Source organism: Lepidochelys kempii, chromosome 21 (genome assembly GCF_965140265.1).
Source record: "Lepidochelys kempii isolate rLepKem1 chromosome 21, rLepKem1.hap2, whole genome shotgun sequence".
NCBI classification, from domain to species: Eukaryota; Metazoa; Chordata; order Testudines; family Cheloniidae; genus Lepidochelys; species Lepidochelys kempii.
Window position 1 is genome coordinate 9,771,094 of NC_133276.1, and position 23,179 is coordinate 9,794,272.

A 23,179-nucleotide genomic window follows, 5' to 3' on the forward strand; every position below is an offset into this window, starting at 1 on the left:
CGACCGGACACGCCCACCCGGCCCGACCTAGACGAAGCTCTTACGCGTGCGCTAAAAAAACACGTTGCCGCTAGTCGAGGCCGCCAATAAAGCGCACGCGCGGACAGAGGCCTCCTCCTTAGGTCTTCTGCGCATGAGCACATTGGCCGGTAAGTCCTGCTCTGCTCTCCACCGCCGAATGTTCTGGGCTGTTACCATAGAGAGGGTGCTCCGCCACTCAGCCTAGATAGGTAAATGGATGGAGGTTGCCATCTTTGATGTCCCACTCGACTGTACCAATGCGGCGGGGGGGGGGGGCTGTTTAGGAACTGGGGGTTTACCCACGCCGTGGCCTGTCGTTTGGGCTCAACTTGCAGAGGCGTGTCAGGTGCTGGCGGGGGTCGCGGGGTGGGGCCCGCGCAGGGGGTAACTAGGGCTTGTCCCTGGTGGCCCGTCGAGGGGCCCTCGGTGTGGGGTGGGGGGGGGGGCTGTGGAGGGCCGGCCGCGTGGGCTCCCCCAACCCTCCCTACCCCGGGGGGGGGGGGCAGCAGCTGCCGAGGAACTCCCTCCCCCAGTGGCTCTAGGCCGGCTCCTTCGGCTTTGGTAAGCCCTGCGCTGGGCCTTGGGCATGGCACCGTGTGCGAGACTCTGCCTGCTCCCCAGCACCAGCAGCCTGGACCCCGGGGGTCCTTGTACCTTGAGCCTGCTTGATGCAGGCTGGTTTTCTGGGGGGAGGGGGGGCGTTTTTCCCTCTGCCTCGTGGGCGCACCCCCCTGGGGGAGGTTTGCTTCTTGTCCTGGTCTCCCGCATGTCGCCCAGCTTAGTTCTGGTTTCAGAGGAGCAGCCGGGTTCGTCTGTCTTCGCAAAAAAGAAAAGGAGGACTTGGGGCCCCTTGGAGACTAACCCATTTATTTGAGCATGAGCTTTCGTGGGCTACAGCTCACTTCCTCGGATGCACGCCGTGGAAACTGCCGCAGACTTTATATACACACGGAGAATATGAACCAATACCTCCTCCCGCCCCACTGTCCTGCTGGTAATCGCTTATCTAAAGTGATCCTCAGGTTGGGCCATTTCCAGCACAAATCCAGGTTCTCTCACCCTCTGCCCCCCCCCCCCCAAACTCACTCTCCTGCTGGTGATAGCCCATCCAAAGTGACAACTCTCTTCACAATGTGCATGACAATCAAGTTGGGCCATTTCCTGCACAAATCCAGGTTCTCTCACCCCCCTCCCAAAAAACACACATACAAACTCACTATCCTGCTGGTAATAGCTCATCCAAAGTGACCACTCTCCCTACAATATGACCGGTTTCAGAGTAACCGCCGTGTTAGTCTGTATTCGCAAAAAGAAAAGGAGGACTTGTGGCACCTTAGAGACTAACCAAAAAAGCTGTAGCTCACGAAAGCTCATGCTCAAATAAATTGGTAGTCTCTAAGGTGCCACAAGTCCTCCTTTTCTTCTCCCTACAATGTGCATGATAATCAAGGTGGGCGATTTCCAGCACAAATCCAGCAGGAGAGTGAATTTGTGTGGGGGGGTGGAGGGTGAGAAAACCTGGATTTGTGCTGGAAATGGCCCAACTTGATGATCACTTTAGATAAGCTATTACCAGTAGGACAGTGGGGTGGGAGGAGGTATTGTTTCATATTCTATGTGTGTATATAAAGTCTGCTGCAGTTTCCACGGTATGCATCCGATGAAGTGAGCTGTAGCTCACGAAAGCTCATGCTCAAATAAATTGGTTAGTCTCTAAGGTGCCACAAGTCCTCCTTTTCTTTCACCTTAGTTCTGTATACTTATCACTCATCTTGAAAGGCTTAATAATCATGTTTCTTTTCTTTAACCTTCTTGCAGCAGACGAAATCCTGGAAATAGCCTCACGTTGGCATGGCCAGTCCCCCCTCCAGGGATCGGGCAGACAGAGTATGTAGAAAACTAACTGTTTAATGCAGGTTCCTGCTATTAAATACCCCTGGTTTTAGTGACAGTTTCGTCCTAATAAAGTTTTCCAATTGGCATATGCTCTAGAGTTGTGATGTAAGAATATTTGGTTCTGGGGCATGGCTATTTTTGGGAAGTAGCAGTCTGACTACGTCAGTGGTTACCAAACAGTAGATTGTGATCGACTGGTCGATCCTGGAGCCTCTGACAGACAATCGCAATCTCCAGCCGCTAAAAGTCTGGTGGCGCAGTTGGGCTAAGGCAGGCTTCCTGCCTGCCCTGGCCCCACACCGCTCCTGGAAGCGGCCAGCACGCCTCTGCGGCCCCAGGTGGGAGTGCGGGGGACAGGGGTTTTTGTGTGCTGCTCCTGCCTGTAGGCACTGCCCCTGCAGCTCCCACTGACCACAGTTCCCTGTTCCCAGCCAATGGGAGCTGTGGGGGCAGTGCCAGCAGGCAGGGGTAGCATGCAGACCCAGGTATGCCCCTCCAGGGGCCATAGGGGCGTGCTGGCGGCTTCTGGGAGCGGTGTGGGGCCGGCGCTGGCAGGGAGCCTATCTTAGCTCCACTGAGTCGCCCAACGTAAGTGCCACCCAGTGTGAGCCTGCACACCTCCCTCACTCCAACCCCCACTCCCTCCCATAGCCAGCACCCTGTACCCCAACACTCTGCCCTAGCCCTGAGTCCCCCTCCTGCACCCAAGCTCCCTCCTAGAGCCCTCATCCCTTCCTGCACCCCAATCCCCTGCCCAACCCAGAGCCCCCTCCTGCACCCAAGCTCCCTCCCAGAGCTTGAACCCCTCACCCCCTCCTGCACCCCAACCCCTGCCCCAGGCTCAGCCCAGAGAGCCCTCTGACACTCCAAACCCCTCAGTCCCAGTCCAGAGCCTGCCCCCACACCCCAACCTCCTGCCCCAGCCTGGTGAAAGTGAGTGAGGGTGGGGGAGGTGAGTGATGGAGGAAGGGGGGATGGATTGAGCAGGATGGGGCCTTGGGAAAGGGGCGGGGTAGATCCTAGGTTGCACTTAAATTCAAAAAGTGATTGCTTAAGTGATCTTTTGCTTAAAAACGTTGGAGACCACTAGACTACATTAAGAAAATTTGCACTAGTTTAACTATACAGATGTGATTAAACTGGTGCAGACTGTTACTACAGAGGTGCAACAAAAAGCGGTTCTCAAACTGTGGGGCTCAGACTTCGGCTTTGACACACACACCCTCCGAAACCCAACCCCACCCCACCCACCGCCCAGGGCTGAAGCGCTTTGTCTTTGGCCCCACCACCACCCCGGGCAGCGGGGCTCAGGCTTCGCTCCCCTCTCCTAGAGTCATGTAGTAATTTTTGTTGTGAAAAGAGTGGGTCACCACACCTTATTCAGCAACAAAAGGGGGTCGCAGTGCAAAGAAATTTGAGAACCCCTGTGCTACATCAACCCAAAGCAGTTTAGCCTAATGCTGTTTACTTTAATAAATTACTGAATTAAGCTGCCCCATTCAATATGTTTGCACTAATTCAACCATACCAGTCCAGTTTTCTTTAATTTAGACTGTTTTTTCATAAAAATGAACTGACCGCACATCATGTAGGTTTTGCAAATGATGTGTAGGAAAGGCTGTGTAGCACTTAGCTAATCATTCATTCATTCATTTGTAAACACTCTCAGTCGAGTCCCCTATCCACTGTACCAATCTGCCTGGGTTAACTTTTTTTTCTTTTGTGATTCTGCACATTGAAGATGGGTCAAAGTTTATTTCTCTCATTCAGCTCCTATTTGTTCTTTTTCAGATCAAGTACATAAAAGGGGACCTTTTTACCTGCCCCAGAAGGGATTCATTGGCTCACTGCATCAGTGAGGACTGTCGCATGGGCGCAGGGATAGCTGTCCTATTTAAGAAAAAGTTTGGTGGCATACAGGAGCTGTTGGATCAGCGTAAGTGATATATGTGGGGAGGGGAGGCCACGTGCAGGCCCGAATCTCTAGTAGTTGTAAAAAGAAGAAAAGGAGTACTTGTGGCACCTTAGAGACTAACCAATTTATTTGAGCATGAGCTTTTGTGAGCTTCACTTCATGAAGTGAGCTGTAGCTCACAAAAGCTCATGCTCAAATAAATTGGTTAGTCTCTAAGGTGCCACAAGTACTCCTTTTCTTTTTGCGAATACAGACTAACACGGCTGTTACTCTGAAACTAGTAGTTGTTAGAAGAAGGAGCTGCAACTGTAGCACTGTAACATAGATACTTTCTACAGCGATGGAAGCGGGATTTCTGTCACTATACCTAATCCACCTCTCCAAGAGGTAGACCCAAAGGCGCTGGGCATTAGGCCGACCTAATTGTGGGGCTCAGAGATGTATGTTTTTCACACCCAGAATGACATAGCTAGTAAATCTAAATTTTTAGTGTAGACTAGACTTTAGACCCTGACCTTCCAAGCTAAAGCATGTGGATGGACCCCTATATGTGTGACTTCAGGATGCCGATATCACCATATGTGGAGTGACTTGCATGATCAGGGCCTGAATTTACATCTTTTTGAAGAATTATTTTTGTGTTTAATGAGACATTTATAATGTCTCTGGATGTAGTTTGTCCCAGGTGCAGCTTCTGGGTGTGTCATGCAGAGAGGGCAAACTTTGTATTACTGTTGCTAGGGGTTGTGAGGACACTGAACTTAATTAGATATGATAAAATCTTAGGCCTCAATTCGGTAAACGCTTACACACATGCTTTAACTTTAAGCATTCATTGACTTAAGAGGACTATTCTTATGCACAAAGTTAAGTAAGGGTAAATGCTTGCAGGATTGGGCTTAGGTGCCAAATGCGTTTGTAGGATTTACTGATCAGTTATTTAATTTTTCCAAAGCCAAGCAACTGCTGGTATAAAGCCTATTTATATGCAAAATGGAGGGAGGGTTTTCTTTCCTCAGCCACTTTTGAATTTAAAGGGACCCCATTAGGTTAAAATCTAATGAGATTAAAAAGTGAAGGTGGGTTTTTTGGTTTTTTTTTTTTGAAAAGCGGCTTCAGCCATTATGTCTACTCCTGAGTCATCCTGTTAATGTTTATGATTTAGCAATCAGTTTGCCATGTTTTTCCTCTCCCCAGCTGCTTTATAAAAGATCTAAACAAAAATAGGAGAAATTGACCAATTAGCCAGGGAAAGTGGTGTAAGTGACTATACACACAGCTCTGTTCCATCCACAAAGTAAACAAGCTGAAAAATAAACACTTTTGTCTCTGATTACAATTACAATTATTTGTAAAAATAGGTTTGTTTTAGAAAATTCTTTATAACATATGTGAATTCATTTCTAATCTATTCAGCAGGAGTTGGGAGAATCAGCAGTGAATTGTAAAACTTTAAACAAAATGAATGTCAATGCTGTGTTTCACATTTGTTTCAGAGAAGAAGTCTGGAGAGGTGGCTGTTCTGAAAAGAGATGACAGATATATATATTACCTGGTAAGAGAGGGATGAGAGTCAGGCATTTATCATAACGGAGCCCCACCTTATTTGCATTGACTGGAAGAGAGGTTTTTCTCTAGATTCTCAACAGACATCTCAGCCTTTTAAATAGAGTCAGATTATGAGGACAAGCCGAGCTAGATTTTTCTTTCAGAACTAAACTCAGTGCAGCTTCCTAACAACAAGTAATTGAAGTACATTTTAATAGTACATTTCATTTGTGGAAGTTACTGTCTGACAGTTGTTCAGTAGCCTTTATGTGCAATGTTGAGGTGTGCTGGCAGGGTAGTGGGGAGATTCTTGTGCTGTTGCCCTCCTGCAGTTCAGTGTTTGGATGGCTCAGTCTCAGGAATGTTGATCTGGTCGCCTTCATAATTTGCTTTAAAATATAAGAGCATACAAATGCACATGCATTTTGATATTTTTTTTAGTTCACTGAACTAACTCCTAAAACTTACTTTCTAAATCCTGGGTTGTGATTTCTCCACCTTCTCTCTCTCAAACTATTGGTAATACCCATTGACACATATCCTGCTGGTGGCCTGAAAACTGGGCCCTTGGTTGTTACTTGTGCTGAAAAAGCCTCTCTAGCATGCTCCAATAGGAAGAGTCTGCTTTTCCACTCCCTGCTTGAAGTGTGCTGTTTATGCTTTAAACAGTTTGTTTGAAACAGGAGCTGCTTGTTTTGGTTTTTTTTCAACAACTTCCCTGAAAGTATCATTATTCAAAATATAGGTCAACTGCGTGAGACAGATGTAAGCATAACCCCAGCATTTGGTAATGAGAGAGATTGCCTTTTATCTTTGGACAGGAAAATTTTGCAGGAAAAGTGTTTTTCTCCAAACCAGATTATTGCCTTTTAGAAATGCAGCATTTAGTGTCCTGACCTGCTGTGTCATGTGGCATAAATTGCAACTAAATGTCTACATGGAAATGGTTGTACATCTTATTTTGAAATAAGTAGTTGAGTCCAGTCACCATATACTAAGAGGTAGTTGATTAGTAAATTGTGGCCTGGATTTTGGTAGAGTTAAGGAGAAAATAGCTTGTACTATTGTTGCTAATGCACTATTGAACTTTTTAATTTGTACACAGATTACGAAGAAGAAAGTCTCCCACAAACCAACATATGAGAATATGCAAAAGAGTTTAGAAGCCATGAAAACTCACTGTTTGAACAATGGGGTTACTGACATTTCCATGCCTAGGTAAGGGAATCAGATACTAAAAGTAAACATTTCATTGTCCCTTGGGCAGAATGGATATTTTAGGAAGCGACCATTTACTATGAAATAGTCACATGCCCACTCTTAATATTGTTATATTCTGTTGGGGTTGTACAGCTGAAATCTGATCACCAATGAAGTGAGTTCTGTGGCCAGCAAATAGGCCTAGTTATTTCCACGTTTTTGACTGCATTAAGTTAATGTCAGATAAATTTAGTTACTGCTATGTAAATTGTAGCTGCTTGAAATTGCTGAAATATCACAAGTTGCAACATAATGGAGAATGGGTCACCACACCTTATTCAGCAACATAATATTGAATGCCTGTATGTGTCTAGCTGGGAACCAATCCCATCGTTAATTTAAAACAAGTCTGGGACTGAACTAGGATGGAGAGAAAGGAGCTTATTTCACCTTTAATTAGGGCCCAATTCTTCTGCAGACAGAATTTACACTAATTTAGTGGTTTTTGTTTGTGAAGGCTGCAGGACAATGTGCAGAGATTCCAAGATCTTTTACGGGAATCTGGAACTTTGTCCCATTTCTTACTTCTGCAGTGTGTAGAGACTGCTGGAGAACACTTTGCCTTTGGGACAGCATATGCTGTATTTACGTTCTTTAGGTAAATTAAGATATAATGGAGAATGTGAATTTGTAGTATTCTGAAGCAGAGCATCTATAACTTACAGAAGTGCTGAATCCTATTGAGGAAATGCTTGATAAGTCTAGGTCTCCAAACAGATTATCACTGCATGTTTGGTCTTGTGACTTACTCAGATTGCTGGCTCACCAGTAATTGTATTCATAACTTACCTCTTATCCTTCCTTTTAGCACCAAATTTGCTGCTTTTTCACACCAGTCTTGTGAAATCTTACTTTCAAAGGGACCTTAAAATCATAGTTACATAGACAAGGTCCTAGGCAGTAATTTACTCTGTTTAGTTAACCTTTGTACAGCATTTTGAAGATGTGCAGTACTCAGGAACTGTTGTGTGTTGTTACTGCTTTGTTCATGTTTTTTAAGTTGGCTGTCCCACAGAGAAATGCATGAAACAGGTCATCAGATACCTTCTCAATAAGGACAATTGCAAAGTGATCCTTCCTAAGTGGAGTAATCAGTTGCACACATACAAAATGGGCAATGATTGCCTAGGAAGGAGTACTGCGGAAAGAGATTGGGGGGGTATTAGTGGACCACAAGCCAGTCAACAGTGTAACGTTGTTGCAGAAAAAGTTATCATTCTGGGATGTTTTAGCAGGAGTGATGTAAGCAAGACACGAGAAGTAATTCTTCAGCTCTACCCCGTGCTGATTAGGCCTCAACTGGAGTATTGTGTCCAGTTCTAGGCGCCACATTTCAGGAAAGATGTGGACAAATTGGAGAAAGTCCAGAGCAACAAAAATGATTAAAAGTCTAGAAAACATGACCTCTGAGAGAAGATGGAAAAACTGTGGTTTGTTTAGTCTGGAAAAGAGAAGACTGAGAGGGGACATAACAGTTTTCAAGTACATAAAAGGTTGTTACAAGGAGGAGGGAGAAAAATTGTTCTTAACCTCTGAGGATAGGACAAGAAGCAATGGGCTTAAATTGCAGCAAGGGATGTTTAGGTTGGACATTAGGAAAAACTTCCTAACTGTCAGGGTGCTTAAGCACTGGAATAAATTGCCTAGGGAAGTTGTAGAATCTCCATCATTGGGGATTTTTAAGAGCCGGTTAGACCAACACCTGTCAGGGATGGTCTAGATAATACTTAGTCCTGCCATGAGTGCAGGGGGCTGGACTAGAGGACCTCTCGAGGTCCCTTCCAGTCCTATGATTCTCAGCCCATGTGAGAGAAGTATTTGGTTAGTTTTTTTTTTCTCACTTTACTTGGGCAAGTGAGTTGTAACTGGAGTAATTTCACTTTCATATTCATAGATTTTAATAAGAGACCATTACATCAGCTAGCCTAACCTGCTGTATAACATAGGCCAAAAGAATGTCACCCAGTTATCCATCTGTTGTGCCCAATAACTTGTTTGACTAAAGCCTATCTTCCAGAAAGGCATCCAGGCTTGCCTGGAAGCCATGAAGAGATGGAAAATGCACCACTTCCCTTGGAATTTTATTCCAATGAATGATCACTGTCACTTGATTTTATTTTTTAAATGCCTTATTTCTAACTCCAACTTCTGTGGTTTTAACTTCTGTTGGTTTTTGCTATGCCTTAAAAAGTACCCAGTATTTTCCCCTTGAGAAGGTACTTACAGCCTCGAATCAAGTCCTTTCTCAATCTTTTTGTGCACTTGTTTGTGAGCTTTACAACATACTCTGTCAGAAACAGCTCATCACAGCCACTTTGGTGTCTTTATTTTCCAGGATCGGATGTGGACTTGACCGTCTGGAATGGGATAAGGTTTCAGCGCTACTTGAGGAAGTGTTTGAGGACACGGACATTAAGATCACAGTTTATGCTCTCTGAACAAAGAGGCCTTATGGAGATGATTGTTGATTTCCCTTGCTGTAGATTCAGGTGGCTTGGGACTTGATTTAGAGAAAAAGCTGTGTGTGAAGTAGAGCCCATCTCCTCTTCTTTGGGGAATAATTTACCATTTGGTTTTTCCCAATGGCAGGCAGTTGCTTCCAGAGAACCGGCTAGTTTGGAATGTGTTGATCAGAGTTCCAGAAGTGAACTATCTAGTATAAACCTTCAGGGTTACAGATATCCCTCAGGGATCCTCACCTGTGAGTCACATAGCCAACCACCAGATGTCACTGTTCCTCCACCCTTCAGAATACCCATCTGCTCGTAAAGAACTTTTTCTTGTGGTGGTAGTTTGTGCATGTGGAAGTTTGAGCTAGTTTGGCACTTTTTAAAATATTCCAGATCTTTGAATTTAAGAGTTATCTGTATCTGTTTAGTGTGTTGTTTCAGAATAATTAAGTGAATAGTTTAAAACAGTACGGTGTTCAAATCAGACATGCAGATTTCTTGTGTTCTTTGAGTTATTAAAAATTAAAGTATTATCTTTTCAAAACATAAGTGAGGTTTCATGCTTTTATCAGGAGTGTCTCTCTTAAGCGTCATGCTATCACATCTCAAGTATGTACCTTTTTAACTCTTGCTGTTGAACCAGAGTGCAACCCCTATGTAAACCCAACTACACCTCTACTCCGATATAATGTTGTCCTCGGGAGCCAAAAAATCTTACTGCGTTATAGGTGAAACCGCGTTATATCGAACTTGCTTTGATCCATGGAGCGCGCAGCCCTGCCTCCCCGAAGCGCTGCTTTACCGCGTTATATCTGGATTCGTGTTATATCGTATCGCGTTATATCGGGGTAGAGGTTTGTTTACATTTCTCTCTGCCTTCTGTAGGAAGGCTGAACTTCTCAAGGGAACATTAGTGTATGGGGCAAAGATTCCTAGGAAGTTCATTTTGCCCCACATAGTACAAGTATCAGCATGCAAGTGTTCTGAGAGAGACCACATATGAATGGGCTAGGATGAAATAAAGTGGACGTAGTATTAAATGCATGTATAGGTTTTCACCTTTACTTTTCATCTAAGGTATTTATAGACTGCTAGTCATTGTGGGATCTAAGTGCCGTTCTGTTTCCACATCTGGCATTGCTAAACAGCAATGAACAAAGCATTAATAGCATATTGAATCTAGCAGGCCAGCAAAAAGTAGTCCATTACTTTGTCGTGGTCAGTAAACTTCAGCTGGAACATCATTCCCCCCATCCTTACAATAACTTATCAGGTCTCTTTCTGCAGCATTTGGTTCAAAGGTTATAATTCTGCTGATTTTAGAACCTTATACTGAAGTGCTCTACCATATACTCTTAGTACTTGTAGATGTTTTACTTCTGATCCTAATTGATTTATTTTTAGGATGCCCATTACTATAGTAACTGAGTGCCGGGTAGGAATTCTAGCATAAAGTAGAATCCATAATAGAGATCTTCTTTTTATCCATGTAATATGTGGAAACCCTTCTCTGTTCAGAAGCTACTAACAGCTTGTGTTGTGTGGGATTCTTTACATAATTGATGGAGCTCTGCAAATCCCCTTCTCTAATCTTTAAAGATGTTACTCTCCTCCTTTTCAGTTGAAAATGATTGAATCTTTGCAGATCATGAATGTCGCTCTTTAATTGGCTAGAGGGGTCGCAACTGGGTGATTCTGTCCTTCCACTCTTGCGTGTATTTGTAACACGTTAAAAAACAAAGCCCACATGATTTGTTGACTGCCCTTTTGTCCCTTGTAGAGTTGTTTTGGGTATAGAATTGCTGTAGCCAAACACGGAAATAACTTTAAAGGATTGAATTTGACAAATAGAAGCTTGGAATATTAGAGCTGTAAACAAGCATAAATATGTACCAAAAATATGTGCATGGATTTAGGTTTTTTGTATCTTATTTATATTGTCTAAATCTGGTAACAAACACAAACAGTAAATCATTAGCAACTATTTTTGTCTGCTCTGCACACTGCTGGTTTCTTATCGCTATTCATGTCCTTTGTATTGAAGGCTTTGCCTAGGGTTTGGTGCCCGTGGGACACTGACATGTAAAACTGTTGGCCATACTTGTCTTTTCCACCTCTTGCCCTCCTATGGTCTGCTGTCCCTTTTGATATTGCCTGGTGCTGGTGATACAAAAACCACGGTGAGTCAGAAATTTAGCTGGAAGTGTGAACCCCATCTGATTCAGCATCTTGGCTGACCAGCCTCCCTATGAGCTTTCCACCCATTCTGTGTAGATTTTAACTGGGAAGTCACATGCTCACATTTTTCTGTTCCCCTCGCACTCATGCTGGCTCTTGAAATTTCTTTGTACCTGGGAATTCCCTCTTCCTATTGCACTGTACTTTTTCAAGTGTGAAACATTTCATGGGTGGGTTGTAAGGCCATGGTTCTTCCCCATCAGATTAAATGTAGTAGCCCCTGTATGGAGAAGGGGATGGGGGTGGAATCACAGCTGCTGTGAGTTTCTGCAGGGGCCACCAATTTATTTAACTCCTTTGCCCTTCCCAATTTTGTAGCATGAGCATTTCATAGGCCAAGGGGAGAAGATAAATACTTGAGGCATTCAGAATGTCACCAGAAGACTCCAGCATATTGCCTGTAACAGTCTAGAACCCCCACAGTGAGCTTTGGATTATCTATACATGGTGGAAAATGAATAATTTTGTTTTCTATAGACCTATGTGTTTGTCTTTGAAAAAGGTCCTTGGGCATTTATAAGACATACGCTTGTTCAATACATTTATTGAACTTGAGGCTTGGATCTAAAGTGGGGGGGGGGGTTATGCTAAAGCTGCCCCTGCTCTCTCTCCTGCCAATCCACTGGAGTCCACTGCATTCATATTGTTAAGCACAGCACATAGCCTTCTCCTGTCCTGCTAACAAAGACAGTGCAAGTTTATTTTAAAAATAAAAAACAAAATGCCTAAATGCTACATGGTAAATGTAGTCCGAGTCCATCAGGGCCATGTCTGCTAAAGGTTTTTGTTGCATTCTGCCTGATTCAAAGCAGCTCTGAAAAGCTGAAGGCGTGTCCCAGATGTCCAAGTCTGTCATGCCTCTCTCTCCACTGGGTGACAGATCTCTTACAAGCTGGCCCTGGAGAGATGAGAGAGAGAGAGACACGTTACCAGCTTCCGATGTTTCAGGGCTTTGTTGCTCAAAATTAGTTATGCACTCTTCAAGCTTTGTGTGTGGTGGAAGGGATGACATACTATAATAGTGCCCTCCTCTGATATTTTTCTAGGGGACTAGAACCACTCCTCCTCTTTCCAGTTCCGTTAGATGTGCAAACATCACCCATCTAGAAAAGAGTGGTACATTCTTGCTATATCTAATGACCCTCCCCTTTGTTTCCTAATGAAAAGTGATTTGGGGCGGAGGGGTGAAATTCCGAGAGGTACTGACAAGTCCCTGCGAGGGAGAGAGCTCAGTAGGCCTCTACATGCCCTATGGTGGGGACAATCACATTAATGGATTGCTAGCTGCAGTGGGTAAGGTACTACCTAGGCGAAGTTCATGATGCTCATGTACTGTCAGACCGAGGGGGAGCTGGAGTCACAGATGGCAGTGACAGTACCCTGAAAAGCCTCTTTCTGCCTTAAGATGTGACACGAGTCTGTCTGCCATTAAAGCAGGAAGCTAAATGAGCAAACTGAAATCCTCACGGTCATGGGTGTCAGTGCAGAACCTCTGATAACTTCTCTTCATAATACAGGAAGTTCTCTTGGATGTCCTCCCAGGGCTCGAAGGCCTTTGCCTCTCCTTCTTCCTGCTCTGCAAAGTTCTGCCAGATATACTCAAAGTCTTGAGGCTTCATAATCTTCAATTTGCATCCAGATGCCTTCAGCTTCTTCAGGGCGGCCTGCATCTCTGGCTCCTCCCACATGAAGAGGCGGCTTACCAGGATGGAGAGGCGTAGGTTCTTGTTCTTCTGCAGTACCTGGGCTATCCGGTCAGCACAGGGCGCACAGGGGCTGGAGGAGACATACCAGGTGACGTTGTAGCGCAGGTTGGGATCGCATGTGGGCAAGATGTTGTTGAAGAAAGCATCTTCGGCATGGGCTGCTGCATGCTCATCTTCCAGATACCCCCGAAAGCTCCCCGGCTCTTTGCCTTGGATCTCCACAACGTAACATAGGAAGGTCTTGTTCCTGCCTGAGCTGTATTCTACGTTCCTGAACTGGAATTTGAAAAAGAAGGCGGGGAAGCGCTCCCTATGGAGAGGGGGAGAGCAAGAGAAATGCCTCAGTGTTAGAACATACCCTATAATAACACAAAGCCTTTAAACAGCAACTCTCAACCAAAGCTCTCGACAAATGTTAGTCAAGCCGCACGCCCGCCCTGCCGCTCTCAGAGTGGAAATAGAAGTACCATGTTTTACAGATGGGGAAAACAAGTCAAAGAACTTGTGACTTGTCCAAGGCTCCCAACCAGTCAGTAGCAGAACTGGAATGAAGAATTAGGGCACTGGACAGGAACTCGGAAGTCTCGGGTTCAGTTCCTCAGCTCAGCCACAGACTTCCTGTGTGGTCTTGGGCAACTCACTTAATACCCTGTGCCTTGGTTCTTCACCTGCAAACTAGGGGCTATATCTCCTGTCTCACCTGGGTGCTGTAAGGATGAAAAATTAATTGTTGTGAGGTGCTCAGACAGTCTATAGTCATCAAGGCCATATAAGTACGTAGATAGGAATAGAACCTTGGGGTTGTGGCTCCCCGTCCCATGTTGTCTCTGCCTGGCTTCTTTGGGTTGTGTGTGACGCATCCGTCCACCCTGCAAATCTCGGTATATTCTCTATTAGAGTATTTCAAGACCAGTCAGCACAAGGAGTGACTTTCTTGAAGCTACTTCGGTGTGTTATTTGAATGTTTCTTTTTTTATTGCTGCAGGAAGCAGGAAAATGACTTCCCTGGGTACAGGTCTGCTAGAGCACTTCAGATCTGAGCTGCACACCTGCCATTCCAATGTGAAGCCCCTCCACAGCTCTGCCAGTGCCCTTTAATGGTAGCCTACAGTACCCTTACAGTCCAGAACTCTGGTCTGTTAACTCTTCTCCATCTAGACTGACTTTCTTCTGAACAGAGGCAGATGACTGGCTAGTATTAGCATATAAATGGCAAGCTTCTGCACACACTGATGCAAGCGTACTTCAGTCCTGGCGGTTAGCCTGCTGTTCTAGTTCTGGTCCTCTAACGTCAACTGTGCTGTGGTTTTGTTGAATGTGGATATAGGAGACTAAATCTAGCCCTGGTATAAATAGGTGCGTCTCCCCCTGAGGTCATTGTGAACTGTTCCTCCCCCGGTTTCCAAATATATTTAATCTCAGTGATTTGTCACCGCTGAGATGAATTTGCTTGTGGTCGTTTTCCAGAAGAGGATGTTCTCTGGAATTGTTTGGGGGAGTTATATTTAGTTCCCTAAAATGCTGTAGCCCTGGTACCTCTGACACTCCCCATTTAAGAGGGGAGGGATGACATTCAAGATGTGACCATGATCTCCTGATTTGGACCCCATTTTGCTAAGGGCTTACATACACCTAGTCAAATGACAGCCCAAACCCTGAATATTTTATAATGTAACTTAAAGTTCTAGGACTGCAGTTCAAATACTCTGCTTCGCATTTCCGAACGGTGCTGCTCCATGGGTGCTAGCCGCAGTGCAAACTCTGCTATATACCGGCTGCAGGGGATTAGGGCACTGTGTTCTCTAATCCTTCTCAGAGCCAGTCTGCGCAACACAGTGGTTAAAATGGTGGTGGTCGCCAATGAGGCGTCTGTTGCAATCGCTGGTGGTACTGCCTCAGTGTGAAGAAAAATAGTAAGGTAGACAAGGCCTCTCCATTTTGACTGAGGAGCAAACAATTCCTCCTGTGTGGAAGATGCTTTGGTGACAGGGCAGTCATAGAGGATTATAAATATAGTACTGTCAAATAGTACGAGGCCAAGCACAAACTGGAAAATATAGAACAGGCAGAGATTTGATTCTAGTATTGAAAACCGCTGAATATATTTTCATTCAAAATATGAGTAAAAAGGAAGAACACTTGGGTCCAGTGCCCCTTGGAGTCAATGGAAGGGCTTCTGCTGACTTCAGTAGACTTTGAATTATGCCTTCATTGCCTATTTTCGTGTGTAATCAAAAAGAAAGGGCCAAAAGGATCAAGGGCTTGTCTAGACGAGGGAAATTTGCATTGATGCGGTTATACCAGTTCAGACATCTAATGTAGATACGCTGCCCAAATTAAGTTCTGTTGTGCCCTCGTGCAATGTGTCTGCATTAGGAGTTTTCACTAATGCATATCATTGCAAATTTCCCTAATCTAAGCAAGCCCCAACAGACCAAGCAAAGTGACCTTCAAAATTCCTCCTCTTGACAGTACTTTCTCCTTCTTTCCCCCTATGAAGATTTAAAGGTACCTCATTAAGAGCCTAACCCTGTTCCTTTGTAAGTGAACTGCAAAACTCCCACTGATTTCATTAGGAGCAGGATCAGACCATAGTGCTTCCCTCGCATGGACTGGGTGAAAGTCCTACTCTCTCATTCCTTGAGTCTGAAAAATTTACATTTGTTTGATAATAGCAAACTTCATGACTTTACCTCTGAGATAATTAGTGACTCCTTTTAAAAATCAAAAGGTTCCACCCAGCACAACAAGACATTATTTTACAAGAAATTAACATATTTAAAAATTTAACAGATATAATAGTTACATACAAATTCATCCCTGATATAATTCCGTTGACTTCAGTGAAGTTACAGCAGGGGTGAATGTCTCTCTTATCTTTTAATGAGTCATTTAATCTGTGAGGGCCAGATCCAAAAGCTCTTAAAGTCAATACAAAGACTCCTATTGACTTCAGAGTGCATTAAATTGGGCCCTCCAACCAGACCTTACATAAAATCTCTTCCCTATCATGTACTAGGCGGGCTGGGATTACCTGGGATGTTAAACCAAATCTGTTTTCCTAGCTATGTGGAATATACACTAGATCACTTTATTTCCAGTAAAGAAGCCTGTAAACAAACCTCGAGAGACTATCTAAGATTGTTCATGGCTGGCTGAGATCTTGGAAATCGAAACCCTTGCTCATTATGGGTGCGGAGAGTACTAATTCTTGAAAAGGGCTTAAACCAATCTCAGTCAGAGCAGTGTGAATATTCCAGCACAAGTATGTCATCTAAACATCTGTAGTGGGAGAACTTAAATCCTTGTTACAGGACTTGTAGTCCCTGTTCTCAGCAATCAAAAACTGTACGAGTTGTCTTTGACTCTATGGCTGTGATATCTATTAGCAAGTGATTCAGCAGGAAAAGAGAAAACCACATGTACCATAAGATTGCACACACTTTGGACCTCTGCCAGTGCATGGTCTGACCTTTGAGCATTTCAGACATGTATAATAGTAGGTAATTATGATACTTTGCATTTCTATAGCATCATTCATCTGAGGAGGTTACAGCACTCTACAAACAATTTGTTAAGCCTCACAATACATCTCTGAAGTAGCTAAGTAAAGGGGCCGAATAGTAAAGTGACTGGTTCTCAGGAGACTTGGGTTCTAGTTCTAACCCTGATATTAAGTTGCTGTGTGACAAGGAACAAGTTATTAAACCTCTCTAGGCATCAGTTTCTCCGTGTGTAAAATGAGGATGATCCTATGTATCCATTTTTGAATGAAAGGTGGTGTATAAATGTTATGCCGAACCAACCAATAGAACCCAGGAGCTATGGTCTCTGGTTATATAGGGCCTACACAAAAGCAATGTTTCATGCTTCCTTCACTGGCTCTGTAGCAGCCATTCAGTAACAAAACTGTGTGGGGCTCACTGATGACAATGGCACAAGGATTCTCTACTGGACCCATCCTGCTCTGTCATGACTGGAGCCTACCACAACCAAGGAAAAGGGGAAGGATTTGCCACTGCCTGTCTGTGCTAGGGATTCTCATTTTCTCCCCAGAGGAATGTAGTGTAAATTAATGTATCAGTTTGAATCCCATGAAGTTGTTACAGCCAGCTGAATCTCGCTGTAACATTGAGAAAAGGATTTTAATGTTCTTAAGTGTAAAGAGCGAATCAGGTTGCCAGCCCCATTTGCAAAGTACAGACTTCTTGGGGCTGTAGGGCAGCAGCATCAAGCACTTGGCAAGGGTCATAAAATGTCCCTAATCCAAGGTTGACAACTGACATGCTTGAACTGTACACAGTGTAATTGAGCACACATGCTGGGGCATTTGGAGTTGTAAATTCTCTCATTAGCCAGATAACTGGCGCTCTCTGCTGAAATTTTATAAATAACTAGAAAATCCAAACGGGGATCACATCCAACAAAGGCACAAAGAAAGAGATTCCCATCTGCAGTCCCAGGACTTCCAAATACAATATCTTAAACATTAGGGTAAATTTGCTGGATTTTTCAGTTTCTTCTTGAGAGTCCTCTGTGATCTCCCTGTTTTCTTCCTTTGCTTTACCACTTCTCGCCCTTAGGAGCCCAGCACATCAATAATAATCCCAGGTAGCCATATCTCCTGCTGGACCTCAGCGGACAGCAAAAGGTAGATCTTTGGGAGCAATCCTCAAATAGCACAGTGATTAGTAAGGCATAAATACCTTGGGTTTTATGGTCTGAGCTCAGTTCCTAGTGGACGCACAGTTCCCCGTCCACATCATAAAAGCCACCATAACAGCTGGCACCAATTATTCCATTTGTTGTCAGTCTCAGTACAGAGGCCAAGGAGTAAAGACCTTTGGTCTCATGATCTCACCCTGAGAGCTGGTCTCCAGAACAGAGATGAGACCCACCGGTGGGGGGGTGTTGGGGAAACTTTCTCCATTCTTGTCCAAAGTTTACCCCTCCTGTGGATAGTAATGGACAGAGGATAGTCCCCGAAGAAGGGCAATCCAGCTAGGGTTGCCAACCCTGCAGGACTGGCCTGGAGTCTCCCGGAATCGGCATCCATCTCCCGGTGACTATTGGAAGCAATCCAGGAGATTTTAATAGGATAGTTTAAGAAAATGACATTGTCATGTTGGGGGGAAAAAAATCTCCCAGAATCTTCAGTCAGAGTTGGCAATCCTAAATCTAGCACCTCTGACTGGACCTATGTAACAGCCATGCAATGTCACAGAAATAAAAAAGTACCTTTGAGGCCACAGGGCCAGATTCTGCCTTGTCACACACCACGTGTAGTAAGTTCACTAGTGCAAAATGGGTGTAAAGTGGAATGGTAGCATTGTACGCCCACTCAGCATTCACCTTATACTGGTGAATATCATGACACTTTGTAGGATTTTCAGAAGCACTTTGCATTGGCCCAACTCTGCTTTCATTGAATACAATGGTATTGACTTAAAAATCCTACCCAAGGGCAAGATGGTGGAGAATCGGGTCTTGAATGTGGCCCGCTATTTTTAAACCATCAAAAATGACAGAAGACTTTGTTTTCTGGTCTCACAATCTCTTTTAAAAATTATTCTCAGGTGAAATCCAGAGAGAAAAACAAGTATTAGAATTTAGGGACGGAGCAATTTAATGTAATTATTTATATCAGAATATCCATTATAGTCAGCAAAGTGACGAGTCAAAATGGCATCTTGTTACTCAACATGTTTGCTCGTTGTGTATCTTTGAATCACATCTGCTGATTTTTTGGACCAAAAGCTTTCACTCACTTTAGCCCTGTGTGGAGGCAACACAGAGAAGAGGGAGAGAGCCAGAGTATATCCTGCCTTATGCATCATCATCAGAATTGACAGCTGAGTTCTGATGGTAGAATCTTTCTTATTAGTGATGATATAACAGGGCAGAAAGGCCCCAGTTGGATTTTCAGTTCCCGGATTGAAGTCTGTGTTAAAGGCTGCTGGAAAATAATCACATTTTGGTTTATTAATTGAGCACGTAGGCTTGGCAACCTTGGGAGAGAATAAATACAGAGCTAGACCATAACATTTTTATAATGGCACTTTTCTGGTTAAGCCACACTTTAAATTATGTATGGTTGCATCTAGATAGTACAGTGCCAGGCAGATTAGAAATGCTTAGGGATGGTAGATTAGACAGACAGATTTTCCTAGCCACGCTTTTCCCTCATATGTTATTAATGTATAATCATTTGTCCATTGATTAATCATCATTCCGTGCTTGTATTAGCTGTATGGTTTATTGTATTGGGATCTTATAAGGATCTTCTTGTAGGCTGTGATTTTTCAGAAGGGCTCAACACTCAGAACGTGAGCCAGATTTCCCATAGAGCTCATCACCCATTTAGACTCCTAAATATTAGACTCCTAAATAAGTGGCCAGATGTCTAAAAGACCCCCATGTCCAACATGCTGAGCTGTTTGGAAAATCTGGCCCTCAGTGTCACAGTGGGAGCTGCTGAGTCAGGGCTTAATTTGTACCAGGGCTGATCTTGGCTGTTCATAATCATGCTACCTCTGGGCTTTGCGGCATCAGTTATGAATATAAAGAAATGGCTTGAGCCCCAGCACCTCTTTCATTACAAATTAAGTGCTGTGCTGAGTACTTTTGAAAACTGACTGATGATCTGGTAGCTAAATGTGAGCGGGGCTCTTTCGACAGTCTGGCCCCAGGGATGGGTGCTGAGCCCGAGAAAATCTGACCCCTCATTTGAAAATCTAGCCCGTATGATCCATAGCGCGGGCAGAACACAGCAGTGGATATTTTTCAGGGCTGATTCTAAGGTCTCATTATTGGGGGAGCAAGTGGGTCTTCTGGGTCCCTATTTAAAAAACAAACAACCTTCCAGGAGTCATGGGGCTCATTAGACCCGTGGGAAATGGTAGATTTTAAGAGTTTAAAAAGTAAAATTTGGCAGCCGTGCCTGTATTTTGCTGTGATTTATAATTTATATGAAGGATGAAGGCTCTCCAGTCTGTGGCTGTTCCACTGCTTAACGCTGGATAACTTTGTACGTATTTTGGCCTTTCTGACAATAATTTGGAGCCCTTTGAAGATTGTTTGGGGAGGGTGGGCGTTGGGGAAGCTTTCACCACTCTTGTCCAGAATCTACCACTCCTGTGGATACTAATGGACAGAGGATAGTCCCCAAGAAGGGCAATCCAGCACCTCTGTAACAGCTGTGCGACTCCACTAAAGTCAACAGTCTCCTTTGCTTGCCCCTCTCCACCCACCCCATTAGCTCTGGAGCCGGTATTTTTCCTAACCCAGCAACAGAGGAACTTGCAAACAAGACCCCTTCAAGAAATCAATATTTCTTCAAGGGCCCAATTCTTCCACCCTTACACCGAGTAGTACCTTACTTGACTAGTGATCCCACTGAAACCAGTGGGACTACTTGCATGTTAAGTGACTTGTCAGCATTGGCAAGAGAGAATTGGTAGAATCAGGCCCATAAATGTATCCAGTGAGTTACACGCTGATCAGAATCCACCCTACACTTAAAAAAGAAACTCTCTTCACCAAGCAACTTTACCCTAGCCACAGGTTCAGCTGTAGGAAGAATTGCAACCTGCACAATATAAAGAAAAGTTCAAAAAATCCCTTTCCTGACTTGCACTGGCCCCAGATTTCATCCTTAGTTAACCAACATTAAAACTTCAGGCAGAAACCTCACCCTGGACAGACTGTGTGAGAAGCTAAGTGGAAATGAGTCATCCTGGCTTTCTTTACTCACTGCCGCTTTAAAACTAAACTCTGTGCACTGAGCTCTCTTACCCTCTCACGATTTCAAAGGGCGGCAGTTTCTCCAGCTCCTTCTTCTTCTCCTCAGGCTTCTCTGCATTTTCAGGCTGCTCCTCACCATTCTGAGTGTCGCTGGGCTCCTCCTGGTTTTCAGCCATCCTCTCCGGTGCTGGTGCACTGGGTTCAGACCACAAGGAAAGAGAGGGAGCAATTTTTCAAGACCAGTGCAGGGAGCAGAGATGGGGGTGGGGAAGAGAGTTGGGAGTTCCAGTCCTAGACGCAGTTGTTGGGAGCTAAATATGGAACAACGCTGCAGTGACAGTGACTGGATGGGGTGACAGAATGATCTGACAACTCTCAGATATCATCACCCGCCCTCGCTTTTGTGAAGGCCTTTTATCAATCTCCCTCACTCCCCTTTTGCATTTAAAACAAAGTGACGAATTCACCATGGGCGGGTTAGGGCATGGATGGAAAACCCAGGAAGCAGAAGTCACCTATTTATCCACAGGCAGGACAGAAAATTGGCAGGCTGCAGGACTGGCCTCTTTTCCTCCTGCCCTGAGTTGCCAGCATTCTATCATCCTTCCCTTGAGGAACCACTTCTAGAAGGAGCAAGAAGAATCCCTGATTTGTTTTATGTAAAGATCACCCTGGATAATGGATGGGGCTGAGCCACACTTCAATGCGGCCCCCTGCAGACATTACAGCTGGAGCCCTCCCAAGAGCCTGAAAATTACACCCTCTGCAAACCGTGCTTTTGTGGAGCGGGCACTGAAAGACGGGGATCCAACAGGGGCAAAATCTAGTCCCATCAAAGCCAATGGCACAATCCCCACTGATGTCAAAGGGTCCAGAATTTCAAGTCAAGTATTAAAGTTAGCCGTATACAGTTACACAGAGGAAATATTTGGGGTGTAGGGCTGGGCCAGTTTACACCAGCTCAGGATCTGGTCCTTGTTCCCTACATTTCTCTCTCCTTAGACTGTAAGCTGCTTGGGGCAGAGACCATTCCTTCTTGGATGCGTGGAAATCGCACTGCAAACAAATCATAAATAATTAAAAGACTTCTCAGTTATTCCTTGGTTTGTTTACACCACCTTTGCGAACATCGGATCAGTAATTGCATCGGGTGGAAGGCAGTCTAGAGACTGGAAGTGGGAGCCTATGGTGGGGTTGAGGATCAGGTTGGAGTTTGTGTGTGGGGCCAGGAGGTTGTACTGTAATAGATCAGGAGTAAGCAGCAGTGGGATTGGGAAGTGGGGTCTAGGACTGACATGTGCAGTATGTGTGAGGTAGAGTATGGGATTGTTCAGGAGAAGTTCTGAGGTGGTGTTTACTGTATTTTGCCTGAACCAGGTTAGCATGGAATCCAGCTATCCTAAAAAGACCACGTAGAATAGCATTAGGGGGTCTATAACGTTTTTATTGATACAAGTTTGGGATGTCTGTATTGCTCTGCAAAAGTGGGGAACCCAGGGCTTGTTTGGGTTTCTTGTAACCTCTAGAAAGGTTTGTTTTTTTCTGTTGAGGATGGCGTGAAATGTTTCCAAATTTCACAAAAAAAATCTCATTCTGAATTTAAAGGGGAAATTTATGCAAATTCCAGGTGCTTCTCACTTAATTGAGCTTGAATACAGATTAATCTTTGAAAACAGTTCCTGACATGCCTCTAGGTTGAAAATAAATAAGAAGCATGTAGCTGCTGTGAATTCACATTTTACTCCTCCAGAGCCAGTTGGAAATCAAACCTCCAGCATCTTGACTGCTGTGCTAAAGGTCAAACCCATAATGACAGAGGTTCAGCCAACCAAACTATTAAATATTAGCTCTGTATTCAAGGAGTAAGTGCTGTAAGTTTGGGGAGGATACACGGCATTCTGCATACATATCAAAGAGGCTGAATTTCTGCTTTCAGTGTAATCTTAATTCAACTTTAACCATGGTGTTGCATTCAGTGCCTCTGTAATTTTATGGTGCCCCACATCGTGACGGATTTGGACCATTCACGCTTGTTCAAAGTTATTTTTTCTTATTGCACATTCTTCAGTTTTTGTCCCTTTACTAACAATGATCTTTCCTTTCTATAGCATCTCAAAGAATCCCAAGGGTCTTCCCAACTCCGCACAGGCTGCACCACTGAAATGCAGCTACTTCTGGGGCAGAGAACAGCAACCACCCTGCATTGCACCAACACTGTTTGCTGAAACTTGGTGAGTGGTAGTTGTTTATTTGATGACTGACACTTCTGGGGTGGATTGTATTGTGACAACACGACACTAAGGGATTTGAGAAGTTCTGAGACAGTCTGTCCATGGGATATATATAATTTTTCCTATGCTTTTTTTTAAAGTTTGGAATACTTTCCTTGGCTAGAGGGTAGA

The 23,179-nt window shown here is 44.3% G+C and overlaps 2 protein-coding genes across 6 annotated transcripts; one reads left to right on the forward strand and one right to left on the reverse strand.

The window, feature by feature from the left end:
* Positions 1 to 47: 47 nt before the first annotated feature.
* Positions 48 to 11,004, forward strand: OARD1 (O-acyl-ADP-ribose deacylase 1). Of its 4 annotated transcripts, none has more exons than XM_073320319.1 (6): positions 48 to 149; positions 1,840 to 1,908; positions 3,709 to 3,853; positions 5,329 to 5,387; positions 6,486 to 6,598; positions 8,976 to 11,004. In XM_073320319.1, the coding sequence occupies exons 2-6, from the start codon at positions 1,873 to 1,875 to the stop codon at positions 9,076 to 9,078; spliced, it is 456 nt and encodes a 151-aa protein (XP_073176420.1). In that variant the 5' UTR covers positions 48 to 149; positions 1,840 to 1,872; the 3' UTR covers positions 9,079 to 11,004. The 4 variants fall into 4 exon arrangements, with proteins under 4 accessions (XP_073176420.1, XP_073176418.1, XP_073176417.1 ...); XM_073320317.1 differs by having other exon boundaries at positions 145 to 230; XM_073320316.1 differs by lacking the exon at positions 48 to 149 and adding an exon at positions 259 to 367.
* A 997-nt stretch (positions 11,005 to 12,001) lies between these two features.
* On the reverse strand, positions 12,002 to 22,479 carry APOBEC2 (apolipoprotein B mRNA editing enzyme catalytic subunit 2). Of its 2 annotated transcripts, XM_073320314.1 has the most exons (4): positions 21,293 to 22,479; positions 20,829 to 20,972; positions 12,796 to 13,344; positions 12,002 to 12,226 (listed from the first exon to the last, which is right to left on the reverse strand). In XM_073320314.1, the coding sequence occupies exons 2-3, from the start codon at positions 20,951 to 20,953 to the stop codon at positions 12,807 to 12,809; spliced, it is 663 nt and encodes a 220-aa protein (XP_073176415.1). In that variant the 5' UTR covers positions 20,954 to 20,972; positions 21,293 to 22,479; the 3' UTR covers positions 12,002 to 12,226; positions 12,796 to 12,806. The 2 variants fall into 2 exon arrangements, with proteins under 2 accessions (XP_073176415.1, XP_073176414.1); XM_073320313.1 differs by lacking the exon at positions 21,293 to 22,479 and having other exon boundaries at positions 20,829 to 21,279.
* Positions 22,480 to 23,179: the final 700 nt, after the last annotated feature.

What these genes read in the sequence shown, in the direction of transcription:
- APOBEC2 (XM_073320314.1), bottom strand. Translation starts at nt 20,953, where the DNA reads ATGGCTGAAAACCAGGAGGAGCCCAGCGACACTCAGAATGGTGAGGAG. An exon ending in CCCTTTGAAATCGTGAGAGG is followed by an intron (nt 13,345 to 20,828) that starts GTAAGAGAGCTC and finishes CCCTCTCCATAG; the next exon opens with GGAGCGCTTCCCCGCCTTCT.
- OARD1 (XM_073320319.1), top strand. Translation starts at nt 1,873, where the DNA reads ATGGCCAGTCCCCCCTCCAGGGATCGGGCAGACAGA. An exon ending in CCAGGGATCGGGCAGACAGA is followed by an intron (nt 1,909 to 3,708) that starts GTATGTAGAAAA and finishes GTTCTTTTTCAG; the next exon opens with ATCAAGTACATAAAAGGGGA. An exon ending in ACTGACATTTCCATGCCTAG is followed by an intron (nt 6,599 to 8,975) that starts GTAAGGGAATCA and finishes TTTATTTTCCAG; the next exon opens with GATCGGATGTGGACTTGACC.